Source organism: Microcaecilia unicolor, chromosome 2 (genome assembly GCF_901765095.1).
Source record: "Microcaecilia unicolor chromosome 2, aMicUni1.1, whole genome shotgun sequence".
NCBI lineage: Eukaryota > Metazoa > Chordata > Amphibia > Gymnophiona > Siphonopidae > Microcaecilia > Microcaecilia unicolor.
This window is the reverse complement of record NC_044032.1, coordinates 254,709,441-254,729,488: the sequence shown is the minus strand read 5'-3', so window position 1 is coordinate 254,729,488 and position 20,048 is coordinate 254,709,441. Positions and strand designations below refer to the sequence as shown.

General features: G+C 43.9%; 1 protein-coding gene across 1 annotated transcript in view; it reads right to left on the bottom strand.

Annotated features, from left to right (window-relative positions):
• LOC115461999 (deleted in malignant brain tumors 1 protein-like) overlaps window positions 1–20,048 on the bottom strand; it is a 162,751-nt gene that overhangs the window by 30,325 nt on the left and 112,378 nt on the right. Inside the window, exons 10-12 of the mRNA XM_030192047.1 lie at window positions 11,980–12,288; window positions 8,700–9,008; window positions 1,791–2,108 (exon numbers count right to left, since the gene is read on the bottom strand). Of these exons, the coding sequence (XP_030047907.1) occupies window positions 1,791–2,108; window positions 8,700–9,008; window positions 11,980–12,288 (936 nt within the window). The remainder of the gene's footprint in view (window positions 1–1,790; window positions 2,109–8,699; window positions 9,009–11,979; window positions 12,289–20,048) is intronic.

The window sequence follows — 20,048 nt, the reverse complement described above, 5'->3', positions numbered from 1 at the left end:
ACTATATATGCATATATGTTTGAGTATATGTATTTTTACATGTATGGATTTTATATGTATGTGTATATATATGTATGTATATGTGTATATATATATATGTATGTATGTATATGTGTATATATATTATAGCATTTCTGCAATACTAATAATAATTTTTTTATACAAAAATGTTTTTTATAAAAAATGTTTTTATTAATTTTTTAATTCTACATGAAATTTATGTTTATCACACATTTAACGTTCTACACTTATTTTACATTTGTTCTGCATGTTTGTTATATTACCATTGTTTGGTTTTATTTCATAGACTCCTGAAGAAGGCGTCTGTAGCGCCGAAACACAGCTGTGTTGAGTCGAGTGTATATTTAAATAAAGAGATTGTTCCTAATCTACGTCGCCTACTAGTGTTGTTCAAGAGCCTACTCCTCCTACTCCCCCTTTCCTCAGATTCTACTTTTCGTAGGAATTTGTGTACCTCCACCCTTGTGGTGGTTTGGCTTGCGAGGAGTTTCATCACTACATAGCTGTAGATTACGATCTACAAACAGCTGACAACAGCACTGATGTCGAGATATGTGCCTACACGCAGGCAACGGCTGATGATGAAACAGATGATGAAATGAGCAGCAAGGCCCATGCTGACGAAATTCAACAACCTCCTGTCACTTTTGCAAGAGCACTGGAGAGTCTCAACACCGTGCGGGCCTATCTGGAGGCCACTGGATGTCAGTGCTATGACAGTTTTTACCGTCTGGCAGACGTAGTCTATGGAACTCACAGACACAAGAGTGTACAGAGGAGTATGACTGATTACTTCAAGTAAGCCTAACGTCAGTTAACGGAGACTGTATACTGTACGTATAATAAACAGTACTGTACATATGTTTACCAGATGTCAAGCTTCTTTGGGTCACAACGGTTAAGTGCATGCTCCAGTTAACTGCATGTATTTCTTTAGTCCCAGACCCTTGCACTTAAGCGGATTACACTGTACAAATATGATTTAGCAACCTCTATGACAGCTTTAAATGTTAGAGCCAGGTCTAATAGAGCAGCATGCAGGTTCCCTCCCTGGAGTAGTGTAACGGTCAGTGCAGTGCACTGTGGAGTGGGTGACTCTGGTCCCTATCTCCTTCTACCCCATTCTGCCCATCTTAGGCTTCCATGAGAAGGGCTGAGTGAATGAGCTCCACAGCCCCGACTATTAAGCTGTAGCCCATGGTCCCGCATCGATCCGACTATTAAGCCTCCCCTCACCGCTACGACTCTCTGAGTTCAGCCAGCTCAGCCCTGCAGGGTCTTCAGCCATCTGGTCCCCCAGGCATCTGAAGGGCCATATGGTCCCCCGGGCCTCGGAAGGTCCATGTGGTGCTCCTTCGGCCACCTGGGCTCTTGGTCCCATTTCTGATCACCGCCCGGGTCATCTGGTGCCTCCCCGAGCGGCTGGGCTCTTAGCCCCCAGTTTCTGCCCGGGCCATCTGGTGCCTCCCCGAGTGGCTGGGCTCTCGGCCCCGTTTCCGCCCGAGCTATCTGGTTCTCCGGGCCGCGGGCGGGAAGGGAGAAGGAGCCTGGCGACGTGAGCTGCTCCCTTGGCGGAGGGCTCACCCTTCTGCCAGGCGTGCCTGCTGCCTCCCTCCAGGGAGAGAGAGGGATGCGCGGGCAGGTGGGACAAAAGCTTGGCTCAAGGAATGACTTTCAATAGATCGCACCGAGGTAGCTGCTCTGCTACGTACGAAACTGGCCCGTGGTCTATTTCCCATCATCATTCCATATTAAGAGCAAAAACTTACCTGAGCAAACCATGCTGGCTGGTGGCTTGTTTGAGCAAATATCACCAGGATCCCAGACTCCTTCACATTCCCACAGGAATGACTCACTGCCTTTGCATTTCACATTGGTCAGCCACATAGTCAGACCACTGCTGTTCCCAGTGAAGTTGCCATGGGAGGTGGCGTTCACCGTGCTACAATTCAGCTCCTTGCAGGCAACCTGGGCACTCATTGCACCCCAGCCATTGCTGCAAACACTTCCCCAGGTACCATTGTAGGAGACCTCCAGCATCCCATCGCATCGGCTATTCCCTCCTGTCAGCCTGATCTTCACCGACTCTGTGACCCAAGAGGAAGAATTTCAGTCACTACACAGGTTCCACATTAATATTTATTCATCTTTACTAGTGGTTGTCTTCCCCCCTCCCCCACCTCTCCACGGCCTTATTCCTTTCTACACAGCTTTTATCAAGGGCGCATTAAAAGTCATGTTCTTTCCTTCCTATCTAGATCTCATCAGGCACTCATGCAAGGCCTTTCTCCTTGCTTTTTCCCATTTTGTTCCCATCAGGGAGTCATCCTATTTGCCCGTACTCTGTACATACTGCACAAGAAGAGCACAGGCAAATGACTCATCGTGTATCAATTACAAACCTTGTTCAAACTTGAATGAAGCAGAAGGCAAGAAGAGTCTTCCACAGAGGAACACAAAAGTAGCACAATAGTGGAAGATGCCAAACACAATCTTCAGTGGATCAAGAAGAAATTTATTGTTCAATAAATACAAAGAAAGCGCTGGTATACCCCACACAGGCTGTGTTTCGGCACTCCAGCCTTCGTCGAAGGGGTCTCAATCAATTGTAAAGTTGAGTTGGGTTGGGTTTGTCAGCGCTTTCTTTGTATTTATTGGACAATAAATTTCTTCTTGATCCACTGGACCTTGTGTTTGGTGTCTTCCACTTTTATGCTACTTTTGTAGTCCACTTGAATGTACAAAAATAAAACTTAATAAATAAACAACTATCTAATTCTGTAACCTTAGCCCTAAATGTAAGTACTATTTGCGTGGTTACAATACTACAGCACTTATGTGTGCAAGTGGTATGAGCATATGAGCATGCAAGTTGCATGGCATGTAAATGCAAGGGAGGTGTGAAGGGGAGAAGGGTGGGACATGGGCGTGCCAAACATTTGCATGTGTAGGTTATATGATTACTACTACTACTACTTATCATTTCTATAGCGCTAGTAGACGTACACAGCGCTGTACACTTGAACATGAAGAGACAGTCCCTGCTCGACAGAGCTCACAATCTAATTAGGACAAACAGGACAAACAAGAGAGAAGGGAATATTAAAGTGAGGATGATAAAATAAGGGTTCTGAACAAGTGAATAAGGGTTAGGAGTTAAAAGCAGCATCAAAAAGGTGGGCTTTTAGCTTAGATTTGAAGACGGCAAGAGATGGAGCTTGACATACTGGCTCAGGAAGTCTATTCCAGGCATATGGTGCAGCTAGATAAAAGGAACAGAGTCTGGAGTTAGCGGTGGAGGAGAAGGGTGCAGATAAGAGAGATTTACCCAGTGAACGGAGTTCCCGGGGAGGAATGTAGGGAGAGATGAGAGTGGAGAGGTACTGAGGAGCTGCAGAGTGAATGCACTTATAGGTCAATAAGAGGAGTTTGAACTGTATGCGGAAACGGATAGGAAGCCAGTGAAGTGACTTGAGGAGAGGTCTAATATGAGCATAACGACCCTGGCGGAATATTAGTCGTGCAGCAGAATTTTGAACAGATTGAAGAGGAGAGAGATGGCTAAGTGGGAGACCTGTGAGAAGCAAGTTGCAATAGTCTAAGCGAGAGGTGATAAGAGCGTGGATGAGGGTTCTGGTAGTGTGCTCAGAAAGGAAAGGGCAAATTTTACTGATATTTTAGAGAAAGAAACGACAGATTTTAGCAGTCTGTTGAATATGTGCAGAGAAGGAGAGGGAGGAGTCAAAGATGACCTCAAGGTTACGAGCTGATGAGACAGGAAGGATGAGAGTGTTATCCACAGAAATAGAGAATGGGGCAGGAGGAGAGGTTGGTTTAGGGGGAAAGATAAGAAGCTCAGTCTTGGTCATGTTTAGTTTCAGATGGCGCTGAGACATCCAGGCAGCAATGTCAGACAGGCAGGCTGATACTTTGGCCTGGGTTTCAGCTCAGATTTCTGGTGTGGAGAGATAGATCTGGGAGTCATCAGCATAAAGATGATACTGAAAACCATGGGATGAGATCAGAGAACCAAGGGAAGAAGTATAGATGGAGAAGAGAAGAGGTCCCAGGACAGATCCCTGAGGCACACCAACTGACAGTGGGCTAGAAGAAGAAGAGGATCCACTAGAGTATACACTAAAGGTACGCTGGGAGAGATAAGAAGAAAACCAGGAAAGAACAGAGCCCTGAAATCCAAGTGAGGACAGCATATCAAGGAGCAGGCTGTGATCAACAGTGTCAAAAGCAGCAGATAGATCGAGAAGGATGAGGATAGAATAGAGACCTTTGGATCTGGCTAGGAACAGATCATTGGAGACTTTACCAAGCGTTGTTTCAGTTGAATGAAGGGGGTGAAAGCCAGATTGAAGTGGATCAAGAATAGCTTGAGATGAAAGAAAGTCAAGGCAATGGCGGTAAACAGCACAATCAAGTATCTTGGATAGGAAAGGGAGGAGGGAGATGGGGCGATAGTTGGAAGGACAGGAAGGGTCCAATGAAGGTTTTTTTAAGGAGTGGTGTGACTACGGCATGTTTGAAGGCATCAGGAACAGTCGCAGTGGACAGTGAAAGATTGAGGATATGACAGATAAACGGGATGACAGTAGGAGAGATAGTATTAAGCAGATGGGTGGGAATAGGATCAGAGGAACAGGTAGTTAGTTTTGAGGAGGAAAGAAGATGTGTAGTTTCCTCTTCAGTGATTTCAGAAAAGGAAGAAAAGGAGGCAGGGGTTGGAGGGTTGAGAGAATGGACTAAGGGAAGGAGAGGTGGAGATGACCTGGTTGAGAATTCAAGTTTAATCTTGTGAACTCATGAAAGAACTCAGCCAGAGTGAAGGGGGGGGGGGGGGGGGGTTGGAGGTGAAGGCACTTTGAGGAGAGAGTTCAGTGTGGCAAAGAGACGACGAGGGTTTCAGCCAAGAGAATTAGTCAACTGGATGTAATAGTCCTGTTTGGCAAGTAAAAGAGCAGACTGGAAGGAAGACAGCAAGAATTTGAAATGTATGAAGTCAGCATGGGCACGGGATTTCAGCCAAAGGCATTTGGCAGAGCGGGCACAGGAACGTAGGTAGCAGATTCTAAAGGTCAGCCAAGGTTGGGGTTTGGTACGTTTTACAGAATGGGGAATGAGAGGAGCGAGAGTATCCAGAGCAGAGGAGAGAATAGTATTATAGGAAGAGACAACCTCATTGACAGACCTCGATAACATAGTGGTAGAGAAGAGATTTGAAACATTGGAGGACAGAGTAGAAGGGTCAATAGCCTGAAGATTCCTAAATGTATTGGTTAAGATTGGACGGGATTGGGAGGAGGGTGTTTAAGTGTGAAAGTTATCAGATGATGGTCAGAGAGGGGAAGAGTTGAGGCACAGAAACTGGAGAGTGAGCAGTTAGTGGAGAGGACAAGATCAAGACAGTGGCTGTTCTGGTGAGTGGAGGCAGTGGAGCACAGTTGAAGATTGAAAGAGGATGTTAAAGCAAGAAACTGCGAAGCATAAGAGTCAGAGGGATCATTAGCATGAATGTTAAAATCCCCAAGAATGAGGGAAGGAGATGAAGGTTCAAGAAAGAAGGAAAGCCAAGCATCAAAGTCAGTGAGAAAGGAAGAAAGGGACTTATCAGGGGGTCGATAAATGACTGCAACTCGGAGAGGCAGAGGAGCAAATAGACGGATGGAGTGGACTTCGAAGGAAGAAAAACAGTGAGACTGAGGTAGAAGAGGTTGAAATCTACAAGAGGGTGAAAGTAGTAGCCCAACACCACCTCCACAGCCAACTACACTGGCTTCCACTAAAGGAACGAATTGCGTTCAAAGTATGAACCATGGGCCATAAAATTATACATGGAGAAGCTCCGGCCTACATGTCAGACCTCATAGACCTACCTGCTAGGAATGCTAAAAGATCAGCACGTACATTCCTCAACCTCCATTACCCCAACTGCAAAGGATTAAAATATAAGTCCATCTACGCAACCAGCTTCTCCTACATTTGCACACAGCTATGGAACGCACTCCCGAAGACCATAAAGACAACGCAAGATCTAACCATCTTTCGTAAATTACTGAAAACGGACCTATTCAAAAAAGCATACAACAATCGTCCTAACTTCTAAACAACAAGAACGAAGAATAAGACCGAAACGACATAACCACTGCCCAACACTATTACTCTCACCATAATACCATCATCTGAGCAACTACATAAAGCCGACACCTACACAAGACCACAGTGTATTCTTCTACCACATACATACGCACTTGATTGCAAAAACACGTGTTAACAAGTACGCAAGCACACAATGCATTCTTCTACCATGTATGTACGCACTTGATTGCAAAATCATGTCCGGAAATGGCAATCGCCATAACGGCAAATGTAAGCCACATTGAGCCTGCAAATGGGTGGGAAAATGTGGGATACAAATGCTACAAATAAATAAATAAAACTGGACGAGGAGTATGGGAGAAAAGATAACCTCCATGGCATAGGGCTGCAACTGAAGCAGAGTCTTCAGGGTAAAGCCAAGTTTCAGTTAGGGCAAGCAGATGGAGAGTACAAGAGATAAAGAGGTCATGGATGTAGGATACTGGCATTTAAGTGCTAAAGTGTTACATTTAGGTGTACACATTTATGCCTGCTATTGACATGGCATAAGTAGATGTGTCTAAATATTAACGCATAAATGCCGACTTATGCTAGTGTTCTATAACAGAATCTGGGCGCCCACAGCACGCTGCATTTTGGTGCCTAAATTGTGGCACACTATATAGAATTGATCCCAAAATGTATAAGGCGATACATTTTTATTGGGTTAACTTAGGGGTCCTTTAACTAAGCTGCGGTAAAAGGGATCCTGCACTAGTGGCAGCAGCTGTTTTTGCCACACTCCAGGGCCCCTTTTACCACAGTGGGTAAAAATAGGCAAAAATGAAATAGCCATGTGGTAAGTTTGCACTTGCTGTGCAGCCATTTTGGGGGGAGCACTTACCACCACCCATTGTGGTGGCAGTAAGGTCTTCCGTGCTAAACCAGCGGTAACCAGACAGTGATTACCACCGGGTAACCCCCTGTGGAGATATTTTTTCAATATTTCTGCTAGTGCCAGAAATGGTGCATTCTGGGGGTGGAACTACCGCTGGCACCTGCATTGGGCTACTGGTAGTTCTGGGTTGCCATGTGGCAACCCTTTAGTAAAAGGGCCCTTTAATAGATGGCAGCTTGCTAGCCAAGAAAGAGATCATTTTATAAAAGATTTGGATTTATAAAATTGCTTCATGTGTAAAGGTACATGCGGTACAACTTGGCCTACAATCATGTGAGGCTATAGAGATGGCATGTTCAAGACAGGAGTTTGAGTAAGTAGGCATTAATTTCTGCAGCTTCAAAATAGCTGCTGTTTCTGCAGGATCTTTGCTAGTATTTTATGAAGACACATACAGGTAGGTGCCCATAAAAAATAGGCACCTATGTGGTCTTCACTCATAGGTAACCTGTTATAAAATTACCCTCGACAAACCAAACATAAGAAAAAAATCCACCACAGGTCAAACAACAGTAGGTTTGACAGAAGCAACAACTAACAAGTGGTCGTCACACACAAACTTTATCACTTCAACAGAGGCTTGACGCAACATGAGCTGTGTTTCGGCTATAGAGCCTGCTTCAGGCATCTAAATACATAAAAATACTAATTCAGAGAATATGATCAATAAAAAATACAGAATACAAAGTATAAAAGAAAATACTAAAAGGGAATAAAATACAAAACTATAATGCATAAGACGTCAAGATAGTGAAATGTAAAATCCAAAATCTGCCAACCCGCTGTTGTTTCCTGTTATAAAATTACTCTCCACATTAGTTGAATAAAAAACTATCACTTTATATTTTATGTTATTATTAGTGATTAACTTTCATTTCTGTGCTATATTATGAAGCCTGTACTACGAGTATTTGCAAAAATAGTAGTGAAGCCTGTCTTAAAATGACAAGTACAACCATAGGTCCCCTACCACCTGTGCTGGTATAAGCCACTATCCATCACACACAAAAAAAACATCCAGAAACTCATTCTCCCCCTCAGGAACCTGGTCTCTGAACCAGCTTTCCCAACTCTTCGTTCTCCATATCTCCCCCTCTCTTATTCCAAAGTGAGATATTGCCTTCAGGGGCAGGGACAATGCCCAGCTACTCCTGCAATGCCAACTGGCAAATTCAAGATGATACCAGCTGAGCCACAGTTCCCCTGCATCCCAATGTCTGTCCTGCACATGCTCAGAATGGCTGCTTGACACACAAACCTAACCAGCACGAACAACTGAAACTGCCTTTCACATATTTACGAATTCTACCTATTCTTTAGTTATATTAGCAAGAGGAATGTGACATCACAAATACTGGATCTGACTGGTCTACAGCATGATGAATGAATTGATCAGATCATACCATGGATCATTTATCCCTCTTTCAAACGTAGCTCTTAAACGCTGGCTTCTATAGGATAATAATCTTTATAAGTATAGAACAAGTACTGTTGGAGCATTTACACATTTCACAACCACCAAACAGCCCAGTTTCTTTTCTGGTAGACTGAACAGTGGCAATCTTTTCTTCAGTCCCTACTCAAATGTCAAAGCATAATCACACTGTTTGGCAGCCCATGTGGTTCTCTGTACCTGAGCAGATAACACCAGCATGTTGCTTGCAGACATTATTTTCTGGTGCAGAGCTCAGGCACTGCCACAGGTGTAACGGATAAAAATTCCTACGCAGGAAATTCACCCAAACTGGGATTGAGCCCATATCCACATTCTTCATTTGTGTTACTGCCTGGCCGCACTTTTGATTCTTACAGACAAGATCAGCATACATTATGTTGTCTTTCCAGTACTTGTTGCAGACTGTCCCCCACTGGTTCTGATAGAACAGCTGTACCCCTCCAGCACATTTGTGCCTACCACCAACCAGCTTCATCTGGATTTCCTCTGTGGAAGAGAAGACACAAATGTTCCCAACAAAATATTATTACATTCTACATGAGTGCTTTTAGAACTACACCACAAATGTATCATCATCATTACCAAATGCCATTTTCAACATGAAAGTTGGTAACTAGGTTGTGCCCATTTTCTCTGTACTCAGTTTATCTGCTCACTTCACTCATATGTTGACTACACTTTTTTTCTTTCTTTTTTATTTTACAAGAAAAAACAAACAAAAACATCAAGCTAGTAAAACAAATCTCCATAACTGCATATAACTTACTGTGTCTCTTCAGTAAGTAGCTCACTACACATCAACAACAACAAAAAAATCTTCTCCCCTCCACCGCCATAAGCCCACATTCCTCCTAACTCAAACCCAAACCCAACCCCCACACTGTCTCCAACAGAGATCACTACCTGATCCATAGATAGATTTAAGATGCACAGGTGTATAGTGCCATTGATAAAACATTTTATAGACATTTTCTATCAAAGGACTTGGCTATGGAACCTGCTGTAAATTCTTAACATTTTCCCCAGTCTTTAGGTGCAAATTGTACCCCTAGGGCACCTTCCCATTTAGCAATATATTTAACAGGGGTAAGGAATTTGAATTAAGAGTACTTGATAGAATCTAATTATGCTGCATCTACCACTATCCCCATTTATGGCTTTTTCAAGAAGGTTTTTTCCAGTTGAAGTTCACACTAGGCCCTCCTTCTCAAAAAATCTGTGACTTGTCTGTAGGAATATCTATCCCATTGCCCCAACCCATATTCCTCAGCAAGATCTGCAAACTCAGCAAGGTTCTCATTTTCCACCAGCTCTCTCAGTGTTTCTAAACCATTCACCTCCCAGATCCTATAAACTGTCAACTTTTCCTGGGAAAAATCCCTCTGCATAGTGTAGAGGTGTCACCTGAAAGTATATTCTATGCTTCAGGAATTTAGATCAGGTTTTCAACCAGCAAGTCAGTGTCATCTTAAAATGGGATTGGCAGAACGACAGAGCACTCGAAATTGTATCAAATTGAGCCAAAGGAGCACCCACAACGGAATATCAACTATCAGAGATTGCTCCATCCGCACTCAGCTTTCTGGTGGCCTCATTTCCAATGAAGCATGTACTTAAGTTGAGCTGCCTGATAATATAATCTAAAGTTAGGGACCCATGAGCCCTAAACTGGGATAAAAAATTTTTACTGCACCCTTAGGGGCTTTCGTTGCCAAATATATTGAAATACTGTTGTATGGAGCATCCTAAAAAAAGGTTCTGAAAGTGGAATGGGCAATGCTGCAAAGCAACTTGGGCAAAACTACCACGTTGATAGCTTGGGCTCTGCCCAACCAAGAGATACTCAAATTCAAGACATTTCTGAGTACTTTAGTTTTCAACAGAGAAGCTCCAGCGCATCAAGCTTGCAAAATAGTTGTGCTCTTAATGGGCCTTTTACAAAGGCATGCTAGCGTTTTTAGCGTGCGCTAAAAATAAGCATGCGCTAAACGCTAGAAACGCCCACAAAATTCCTATGGGCATCTCTAGTGTTTAGTACGCACTAAAAATGCTACCACACCTTTGTAAAACACCCTCTTAATTAATGAAATCCCAGAATTCATTGAGCCAACAGCTCAGTGGTGCTGAAGACTTTGTAAATGTGTCAAGGTTGAAGCAGGACACTTTGAACAGAAATTATGAATTAACTAAGAAAAAAAAATCACATTATACTAATGTATTTTCAAAGGTCATACTAAGGGGCTCTTTTACTAACCTGCAGTAAGCACTAACGCGTTCTTACCGCGGGGCGCACTCAGGCGTCCCGCAGTAGTTTTGGAATCAGTGCATGCTACCCACATCCTAAAAATTTAAATTAAATTTTTAGCATTGGGCCGTGGTGGGGGGGGGGGGGGCAGAGAGTGGGTGTGGCTATGCTAATCAGTGTGCGGGCACTGCTGCGTGCTGTTTAGCGCAGGATTAGCCTTTACCTTCTCTTCTCTCCCTCACCCTTTTTACCTCCTCTCTCACCTCTTTTATCCCTGTTTTTACTTTTCTTTCCTTTTGTGTGATAGTTTTATCGTTCCTGATGGAGTTCCTTTCCTTTTCTTAATTGGTAGTATGTAAACCGCTCTGCTCTGCCTGTCAGTTAGGGTGGTATAGTAAATTGCAATAAATTATAAGCTATTATCATGTGAACCCTTACTGTCTACAAAATAGGTGACGGTTAAGGGCTCACACGCTAATGGGGAAATTAGCAGAAGGCCATTATCAGAAAATAGAAAAATCTGCCTTTTACCAGCGGCACTAACAGTGATCTCAGCGTGCATTGAGGCTACCGCAGGCCACTGCTTAGCGCTGGTTGGAAAAAGGGTCCGTAAATGTTTAAACGATTGTAAAGTATTTTGAAACTATGCAAGGGATCCCGTTTTTTTCCGGACACCGTGTATGAATTTGTGTGTACAGTCGGCATGTACATTTAAACGCCATGTTATGTGATTATTTATTGTTTATTAAGGACGTAGTCTACCGCCTTTAGCATCGCCACAGCAAAGCTCTGTACACACTAATTAGAAATAAGAAAGGAAAACCTTAAACATGACAGCAAAGGGAAAGAATGAAGGGATAAATGGATAAGGCAGATAGGGCGATTCCCACGTGGCAGCATCTTCTCATTTGCCACACTGGGAATCAGTAGTGTGGCTTTGTAAAAGGGGTCCATAGTGTTGTCATGGTCACCCTACTGCATATATAAGAACCACCGCCTATTTAAATAGTAGCGCTGAATATATACTGTATATTTATTTATTTATTTATTTATTTATTTATTTATTTATTTATTAAGTGCCGCTGCTGGTCACTACACCAAGTGAAAATTTGCCCCTTTGAGGTGAAAACCAAGGAAACTCTGAACAAAATGTGCCAAGTAGCAAAGTGAAAGCAAAGTGCAGTTACACCATGTGAAAGGATTAGAAATCACCTGAACACTGCACAGTGGCGACTCTGTGGGTCAGGCTATCTGCACCTTCCAGGGCAGCTGTGCGGCAGTCCCAGAGGCGACTTTCATTGCCAGTGCAGTGGAATTCCTCTCCCCAGGGACTCTGCTTGCTGAAGTATGCGCTGTCGTTGAAACTTAGTGCAGTGCCACAGTGCACCTGACGGCAGGCCACATCAGCGTTTCTTTTATCCCAGCTTTTGCCTGACAACACTTTCCACTTGTCCTGATAGTAGATCTCCACTTGACCAGAGCATGGTGATTCTGATTTCTTCAGACGTAACTCCTTGTGCTCTGGATGGAAAGAAATTCTTATTGGTCAACGTGCTTTCCATTAACTCTGAGGCCCCAATGCTCAAGGCTAATCGGGTGTGCAACATTTCATTTAGACTGGTTTTAGCCAGTCATTATGTACCTAGGACCCTTTTTATAAAGGCGCACTAGAGTTTTTAGAGTGTGCTAAAAATAAGCGTGTGCTAAACAGTAGAGATGCCATGGGCATCTCTAGTGTTTAGCACATGCTAATAATTAGTGAGCGCTAAAAATGTTAGCGTGATAATCTCCTTATATTGCTAAACCTCTTCCCTTAAGAGCCTCAATTTAGTGGTCTGAGGAAGAGTGTAAAATGTTACATTTGATAAATATTTCTTTTTTTCCTCTTATATTGATTTCTCTGTATTTCCTTACAAACGTATATGTTAGTAAAATTGAAAAACAATAAATACATTTTTTTTTTGAATGCTAGCGCGCCTTTGTAAAAGACCCCCTAATGCACAAAAGGTTTTGGTGCTGCTTTTATTGTACACGGAAGCAGTGACTGAAGATTCTATGCAAATGAGCTCATTAGTATTAAAATGTGATGTAAATGATGCCATTAGCAATTCCCTCCAATGCTCAGAGAAACGGCATACTACCGATAGCTCTAAGCAGGTGTTAGGGTGAGTGTGCAGAGTGACAGAGAAGTCCCTGGGAGCAGAGGGAGGGATGAGGGAAACTGATCTTTACTTAATCTCAGGATCCCCCGCTGATCTCTAGTTCCTGAAGCGTAAAGTTGCAGGTACAGGAAAGCTGTAGTTCTGTGAGCAGCTCTGCAGTGTTATGGGTTATTTAAACTTTTTTTACTTGTATATTTTTACATTTTTCCTGTCTGGTTTACTTTGTGCCCATGGCTCTGCTCCAGATACCACAGCCGTTCCCTCTTAACTGAGCATGTGCAGAAGAGTCGTGTGCCTACTGCACAGCTCATGTGGGCATGCGCCAGGCACGTTCTTTCCCCTTTAACTTCCAATGCTCAACACTAACAGTGTGCATATAATTTGTGTGTTGTTAGTGTTGAGCATTGTACAGTAATGTTTCTTCAGTGTTTGGGCCGGTGTTTTCTAGCACTGATCCTTACAGTGCCGGAGTTCTGAGCATCTGGGCCTGAAAGACACTGTTGTGTGTGTTAGTCAATGAACTTGAGCTCTGAATTTTTACATTAAAAATAGCCAATTTTTTTAAAACTTGAAATCTTGCTGATTTGCCTTTAAAATTCAATTTTCTATCTGAAAATCTTATTTGTTATTGATGGGAAAACACTAGGGAAGAAATTACCCCTGGACTCTATGTCATACCACTTTGAAATTTTTGATTTTCTAGGCCTTAACTAACCATCTTAGCAGGAAATCCAAATCGTCCCTTATTTTCTACACAGCAATGGCATAGCCATGGGGGGGGGGGGGGGGGCGCTAGGACCCCCAGTTTGGGCTCAGACCCCCCTCAAGAATTGCAGCACCAGATTCATGGCTGGGGTGGATGATCAAGCCCTGCCAAAGAAGATTCGTGGTCTGAGCCTCCGCCCATGATGCCAGCATTTGAACTGAGCATATGCGGAACTGCTAGCATCAGAAGGTTGGAGCATTCTACTGGCTTTCACTGCTTCTGCTTTCTGAGAAGTTCTGAGAGAAGAGGACATTTCTCTGGTAAGTGAACACTATTTTGCTTTGTGCTTTTGGAACTTAAAGATTGGGGTTTAAAGGAGGAATTGTAGGTTAGTGATAGGCAGAATAAAAAAAAGAAAAAAGCAAATTGTTTCAACTAATCTCCATAGTCTTTTTCCCTTAGTTTTAGTTTCTAGAGGAAGAAACTTAACAGCCAAAAACTCTTGTTCTAAAAGGTAGTTATTTTCTGTTCTTTGGTTGCTGGAGAGGTAGCACGTCCAGTGACCTCAATTAGGTGTTAACTAAGGTGTGGGGAAGTAGAATATTTGCATAGGTTGCTGAGTTAGCTTCAAAGAGCCTGTTTAAAAAAGGCCCCTTAGATTCAAAACTATATAAAGAGGAAAGGTCCCACTGAACTTTCTTTCTGAGAAGTTCTGAGAGAAGAGGACATTTCTCTGGTAAGTGAACACTATTTTGCTTTGTGCTTTGGGAACTTAAAGATTGGGATTTAAAGGAGGAATTGTAGGTTAGTGATAGGTAGAATAAACATAGAAAAAAGCAAATTTTATCAACTAATCTCCATAGTCTTTCCCCCTTAGTTTTAAAACTTGAACTTGTAACACAGCATTAACAGATAGCCTCTAGCAGGCACTGCAGGATCTAGTTTAGTCTTCCCACCCACTGTCCCCAACACTTGCCCACCCCTAGGACAACTCTTCATTTATAGTCAGTTATTGTAATTAGGATAACAAGGAAGGAGTGCTCTTACAGAGTTTCAAATACATTCCATTACCATCTAAGAAGGAAACACTAAATAAATCACACAATATACCATATAAACTAAAATACATTTTTATATTAGGCTAATATCCTTAATACTTTAGCAAGTTTTAAATTATTGAAAAACTCAAAAATACTAAGATGGAGTCAGCACTCCAGCAGCGAGAGGGGTGCTATCCAGTCTTTGCATTGAGTGTCACATGTATGATTTCTCCCAGTTGGTGAGCGGTTATATGTGTGTGCCCGAAGCAAAGAGCTCCTAGCTCTCAGGGAACGTGTCCGTTCTCTTGAGGCTAGAGTAGCAGACTTGGTGAAGCTGAGGGAGACAGAGAGGTACATAGAGGAGACCTACAGGGATATTGTAGAGAAGTCCCACCTCCAGTCTAGTAGTCCCTGTGCTACCTTGGAGGAGAGAGGTCTCTTAGAAGGCGAGCATCACCCTGGTGAAGTAGGAAGTACTCTTGTAGCCAGGACCTGCCCACCAGGGGATGTACTATCCTCTCACACCGAGGATATGTCTCCAAGTGCTGCCCAGGAAGGAAGGGTTAGGATAGCTGTTGTAGTTGGTGATTCGATCATTAGGCATATAGATAGCTGGGTGGCTGGTGGATGTGAGGATCGCCTGGTGATTTGCCTGCCTAGTGCGAAGGTGGTGGACCTCATGTGCTACCTAGATAGGATTTTAGATTGTGCCGGGGAGGATCTGGATGTCTTGGTACATGTGGGTACCAATGACATTGGAAAATGTGGGAGAGAGGTTCTGGAAGCCAAATTTAGGCTCTTAGGTAGAAAGCTCAAATCCAGAACCTCCAGGGTAGCATTTTCTGAAATGCTACTCATTCCACACGCAGGGCCCAAGAGACAGGCAGAGCTCCGAAGTCTCAATGCGTGGATCAGTGGAGTAGCCAAGGGTGGGCCCGGGTGGGCCCAGGCTCACCCACTTTGGGCTCAGGCCCACCCAGTAGCAGCACACCTATGATGTGGCTGGCAGGGATCCCAAAGGCCCACCAGCCGAAAACTTTCAACTACTGTCCCTCCTGCATACCTTGTAAATAGCAGATCTTTGCCTGCAGCAAGCAGCGACTGATACATACTGTTCGTACTGGCCCCACAGCCTTCCCTCTGATGTATTCCCGCCTATGCAGAAACAGGAATTGCATCAGAGGGAAGGCTGTGGGGCCAACATGAGCAGTGGGTATTAGTTGCTGCTCGCTGCTGGTGAAAATCTGCTACTTAAAAGTTATGTGGGGGAGGGGGGATGTTTGAGAGACCATATGGTATGCAGGCGAGAGAAGGAGAGACCAAATTACTTGTCGGACAGGGCGGAGTTCTTTTGCCCACCCATGTTGGGCCCAGGTCCACCCAAAACTGGGTGTCTGGCTACGCCCCTGGTGTGGATGAGATGATGGTGCAGGGAGAAGGGTTTTAGACTTGTTAGGAACTTGGCAACATTCTGGGGAAGGGGGAGCCTATTCCGAAAGTATGGACTCCACCTTAACCAGGGTGGGACCAGGCTGCTGGCATCAGCATTTAAAAAGGAGATAGAGCAGCTTTTAAACTAGAAATGGGGGAAGGCCGACAGTTGCTCAAAAGCGCATGGTTCAGGATCAGATATCTTTCAACGATATCACCAAAACAGGGAAGATAGGGTATCCTGATATTGAGGTTGCAAAGGAGACCGTAGTAGATCAGGCGTCCTTAAATAAAAATAAAAATCAGACAAAACATTGCAAATTAACACTGTCAAGTACTGAGCATGATGTAAATAGGAACACCAAACATAGTTTGGTCTATATGCGAATGCCAGGAGCCTAAGAAATAAGATGGGAGAGTTAGAATATATTGCACTAAATGAAAAATTAGATATAACTAGTAAAAAAGCCCCGTTTCTGATGCAAATGAAACGGGGGCTAGCAAGGTTTTCTTCAGAGTGTGCATGTGGGAGTGTCCCTGCCCTCTGCCCTCTGCCCTCTCTCCCTCCCCCTCCCCCCTCCGAGTCCAGTCCTTCAGTATTAAGTTTCCTGCTGTGCTGTGTTTGTGTTACAGAGAGAGTGAGGGCATCTCTCTCCTCCCCCCTCTGAGTCCTTCACTGTTACAGAGAGAGGGATTTCGTGCTGTGCTGTTTTCCTTCACTCATGGGGAAACCGGATATCTCTGGCGCTTCACACTTACGGCTGGAGGCTTCATAGAACGTTGGGGTTGCCTTTTATATATATAGATAGGCATCTCTGAGACCTGGTGGAAGGAGGATAACCAGTGGGTCACTGTCATACCGGGGTACAAATTATATCGTAGTGATAGGGTACATGGAATTGGTGGAGGGGCAGCATTGTATATTAAGGAGAGCCTTGAATCAAAAAGATTGAAAATTCTGCAGGAAACAAAACATTTCTTGGAATCACTATGGATTGAAATTCCATGTATAAAGGGAAAAAGGATAGTGATAGGAGTGTACTACCGTCCAACTGGCCAGGATGAACAGACGGATGCAGAAATGTTAAAGGAAATTAGGGACGCAAACAAACTGGGCAACACAATAATAATGGGTGAATTAGATTACCCTGATATTGACTGGGTAAAAGTAACATCGGGACACACTAGGGAGGTAAAATTCCTTGACGAAATCAAGGACTGCTTTATGGAGCAACTGGTACAGGACAGGGCCGCCGAGAGACTGGGCCGGGCCCGGGACAAGGCCGCCCCCGGGCCCCCGTCCCCTGGGCCCCGCCCCCACTGCCACCCCCCCCAGGTTGTTGTCGCCCCCCCCTGAGGGGGGCCCAGCGCCACAGTCCTACCCGCCTCTGCCACCGGGCCTGGCCCCTTCCACCCGAACCCCCGCCAGCAGAAGTGCTATCTTCTGACTCCGGCTTGCGTGGCCCACACAGACGCGCTCCTTTCAGCTGATCTTCGCTGTACACTGCAGGGCTTCTGTGTGTCTGACGTCCTGCAGGTGCAGGACGTCAGATGCACAGAAGCCTGCAGAGTACCCCTTGGAGGCCCGGGCCCTGGGAATTTTGTCCCCCCTGTCCCCCCATCTCAGCAGCCCTGGTACAGGAGCCGACAAGAGAAGGAAAAATTCTAGACCTAGTACTTAGTGGAGCGCATGATCTGGTGCAGGAGGTAATGGTGCTGGGGCCGCTTGATAACGGTGATCATAATATGATCGAATTTGATATTAGCTTTGAAGTAAGTATACATTTTTTTATTTTTATTTAATTTAGTTGCATTTGTATCCCACATTTTCCCACCTATTTGCGGGCTCAGTGTGGCTTACAATACATTGTAAATGATGGAAATACAGTTTGTTACATTACGATTATGGGTTACATTGTGAATAGTTAAAGAAGACAGAGTCAGGTCAATCATCTTTGGGCGTAGAAACTATAGGATATGACGTTGGGGGATTACTAGGGTGATCGAATAATAGCAAGAGAGCGATGGGGTATAACAGTTTTTATCTGTGGTTGGATTATTGAATGGGAGAGAGTACGGGGAAATGGAGTACGTGAGGTAATGTCTTGAGGCATTATTATGGTGTATATAGAAATCAAATACGTTAGCATTTAATTTAAAAAAAAAGAGACTATGATAAAATGAGAAGAACGGATGCGAGGGTCAAAAATTTATATCAGGCATGGATGCTGTTCAAAAACACCATCCTGGAAGCCCAGGCCAAGTATATTCTGCGTATTAAAAAAGGAGGACGGAAGACCAAACGACAGGCAGCATGGTTAAAAAGTGAGGCGAAGGAAGCTGTTAGAGCTAAAAGAAAATCCTTCAGAAAATGGAAGAAGGAACTGACTGAAAGTAATAAGAAACAGCATAAGGAATGTCAAGTCAAACGCAAAGCGCTGATAAGGAAGGCTGAGAGGGACTTCGAAAAAAAGATTGTGTTGGAGGCAAAAACACATAGTAAAAAATTTTTTAGGTATATTAAAAGCAGGAAGCCAGCAAAAGAATCAGTTGGACCACTAGATGACAGAGGAGTAAAAGGGGCGATCAGGGAAGACAAAACCGTAGCGGAGAGATTAAATGAATTCTTTGCTTTGGTCTTCACCGAGGAAGATTTGGGTGAGATACCGGTGCCATAAATGGTATTCGAAGCTGATGAGTTGGGAAATTGAATGAATTCTCTATAAATCTGGAGGATGTAATGGGGCAGTTCTACAAACTGAAGAGTAGCAAATCTCCTGGACCGGATGGTATTCATCCCAGAGTACTGATAGAACTGAAAAATGAACTTGTGGAGCTATTGTTAGTAATATGTCATTTATTCTTAAAATTGGGCGTGGTACCGGAAGATTGGAGGGTGGCCAATGTAACGCCGATTTTTAAAAAAGGTTCCAGGGGAGAACCGGGAAATTATAGACCAGTGAGTCTGGCGTCAGTGCTGGGCAAAATGGTAGAGACTATTATAAAGAACAAAATTACAGAACATATTCAAAAGCATGGATTAATGAGAAAAAGCCAACATGGATTTAGTGAAGGGAAATCTTGCCTCACCAATCTACTACATTTCTTTGAAGGAGTGAACAAACATGTGGATAAAGGTGAGCCGGTTGATATTGTGTATCTGGATTTTCAGAAGGCGTTTGACAAAGTGCCTCATGAAAGACTCCAGAGGAAATTGGAGAGTCATGGGATAGGAGGTAGTGTCCTATTGTGGATTGAAAACTGGTTAAAAGATAGAAAATAGAGAGTAGGTTTAAATGGTCAGTATTCTCAATGGAGAAGGGTAGATAGTGGGGTTCCCCAGGGGTCTGTGCTGGGACCGCTGCTTTTTAACATATTTATAAATGACCTAGAGATGGGAGTAACTAGTGAGGTAATTAAATTTGCTGATGACAAGTGAAGGGGATAATCGAACGGGGACGCCCATCTCTAAGGACTGCCCTGTAAAGGGGCGGGCAACCCGTATTATCGAAACAAGATGGGCGTCCATCTTTTGTTTCAATAATAAGGTCGGGGATGCCCAAATCATGAAATTTAGGTTGACCTTAGAGATGGCCGTTCCTGGTTTTTGGCGATAATGGAAACCGAGGATGCCCATCTCAGAAACGACCAAATCCAAGCCATTTGGTCTTGGGAGGAGCCAGAATTCGTAGTGCACTGGTCCCACTAACTGAATGGAAAAGGATGGAGCAACTGGTACAGGACAGGGCCGCCGAGAAACTGGCCGCCGAGAGATCCGGAAAGGAATGGGAATGCATGAAGGAAATTGCATGCAAATGAGCTGCTCGCTGTTAGTTCATTTGCACATGATTTCCTTCCTAAGGAGGGGAAGTGACGACAGTTGAGGACATCTAAAATGTGGATGTTTCTGTGAGAAGGACATCCATGCCTTTGCTATGCCTC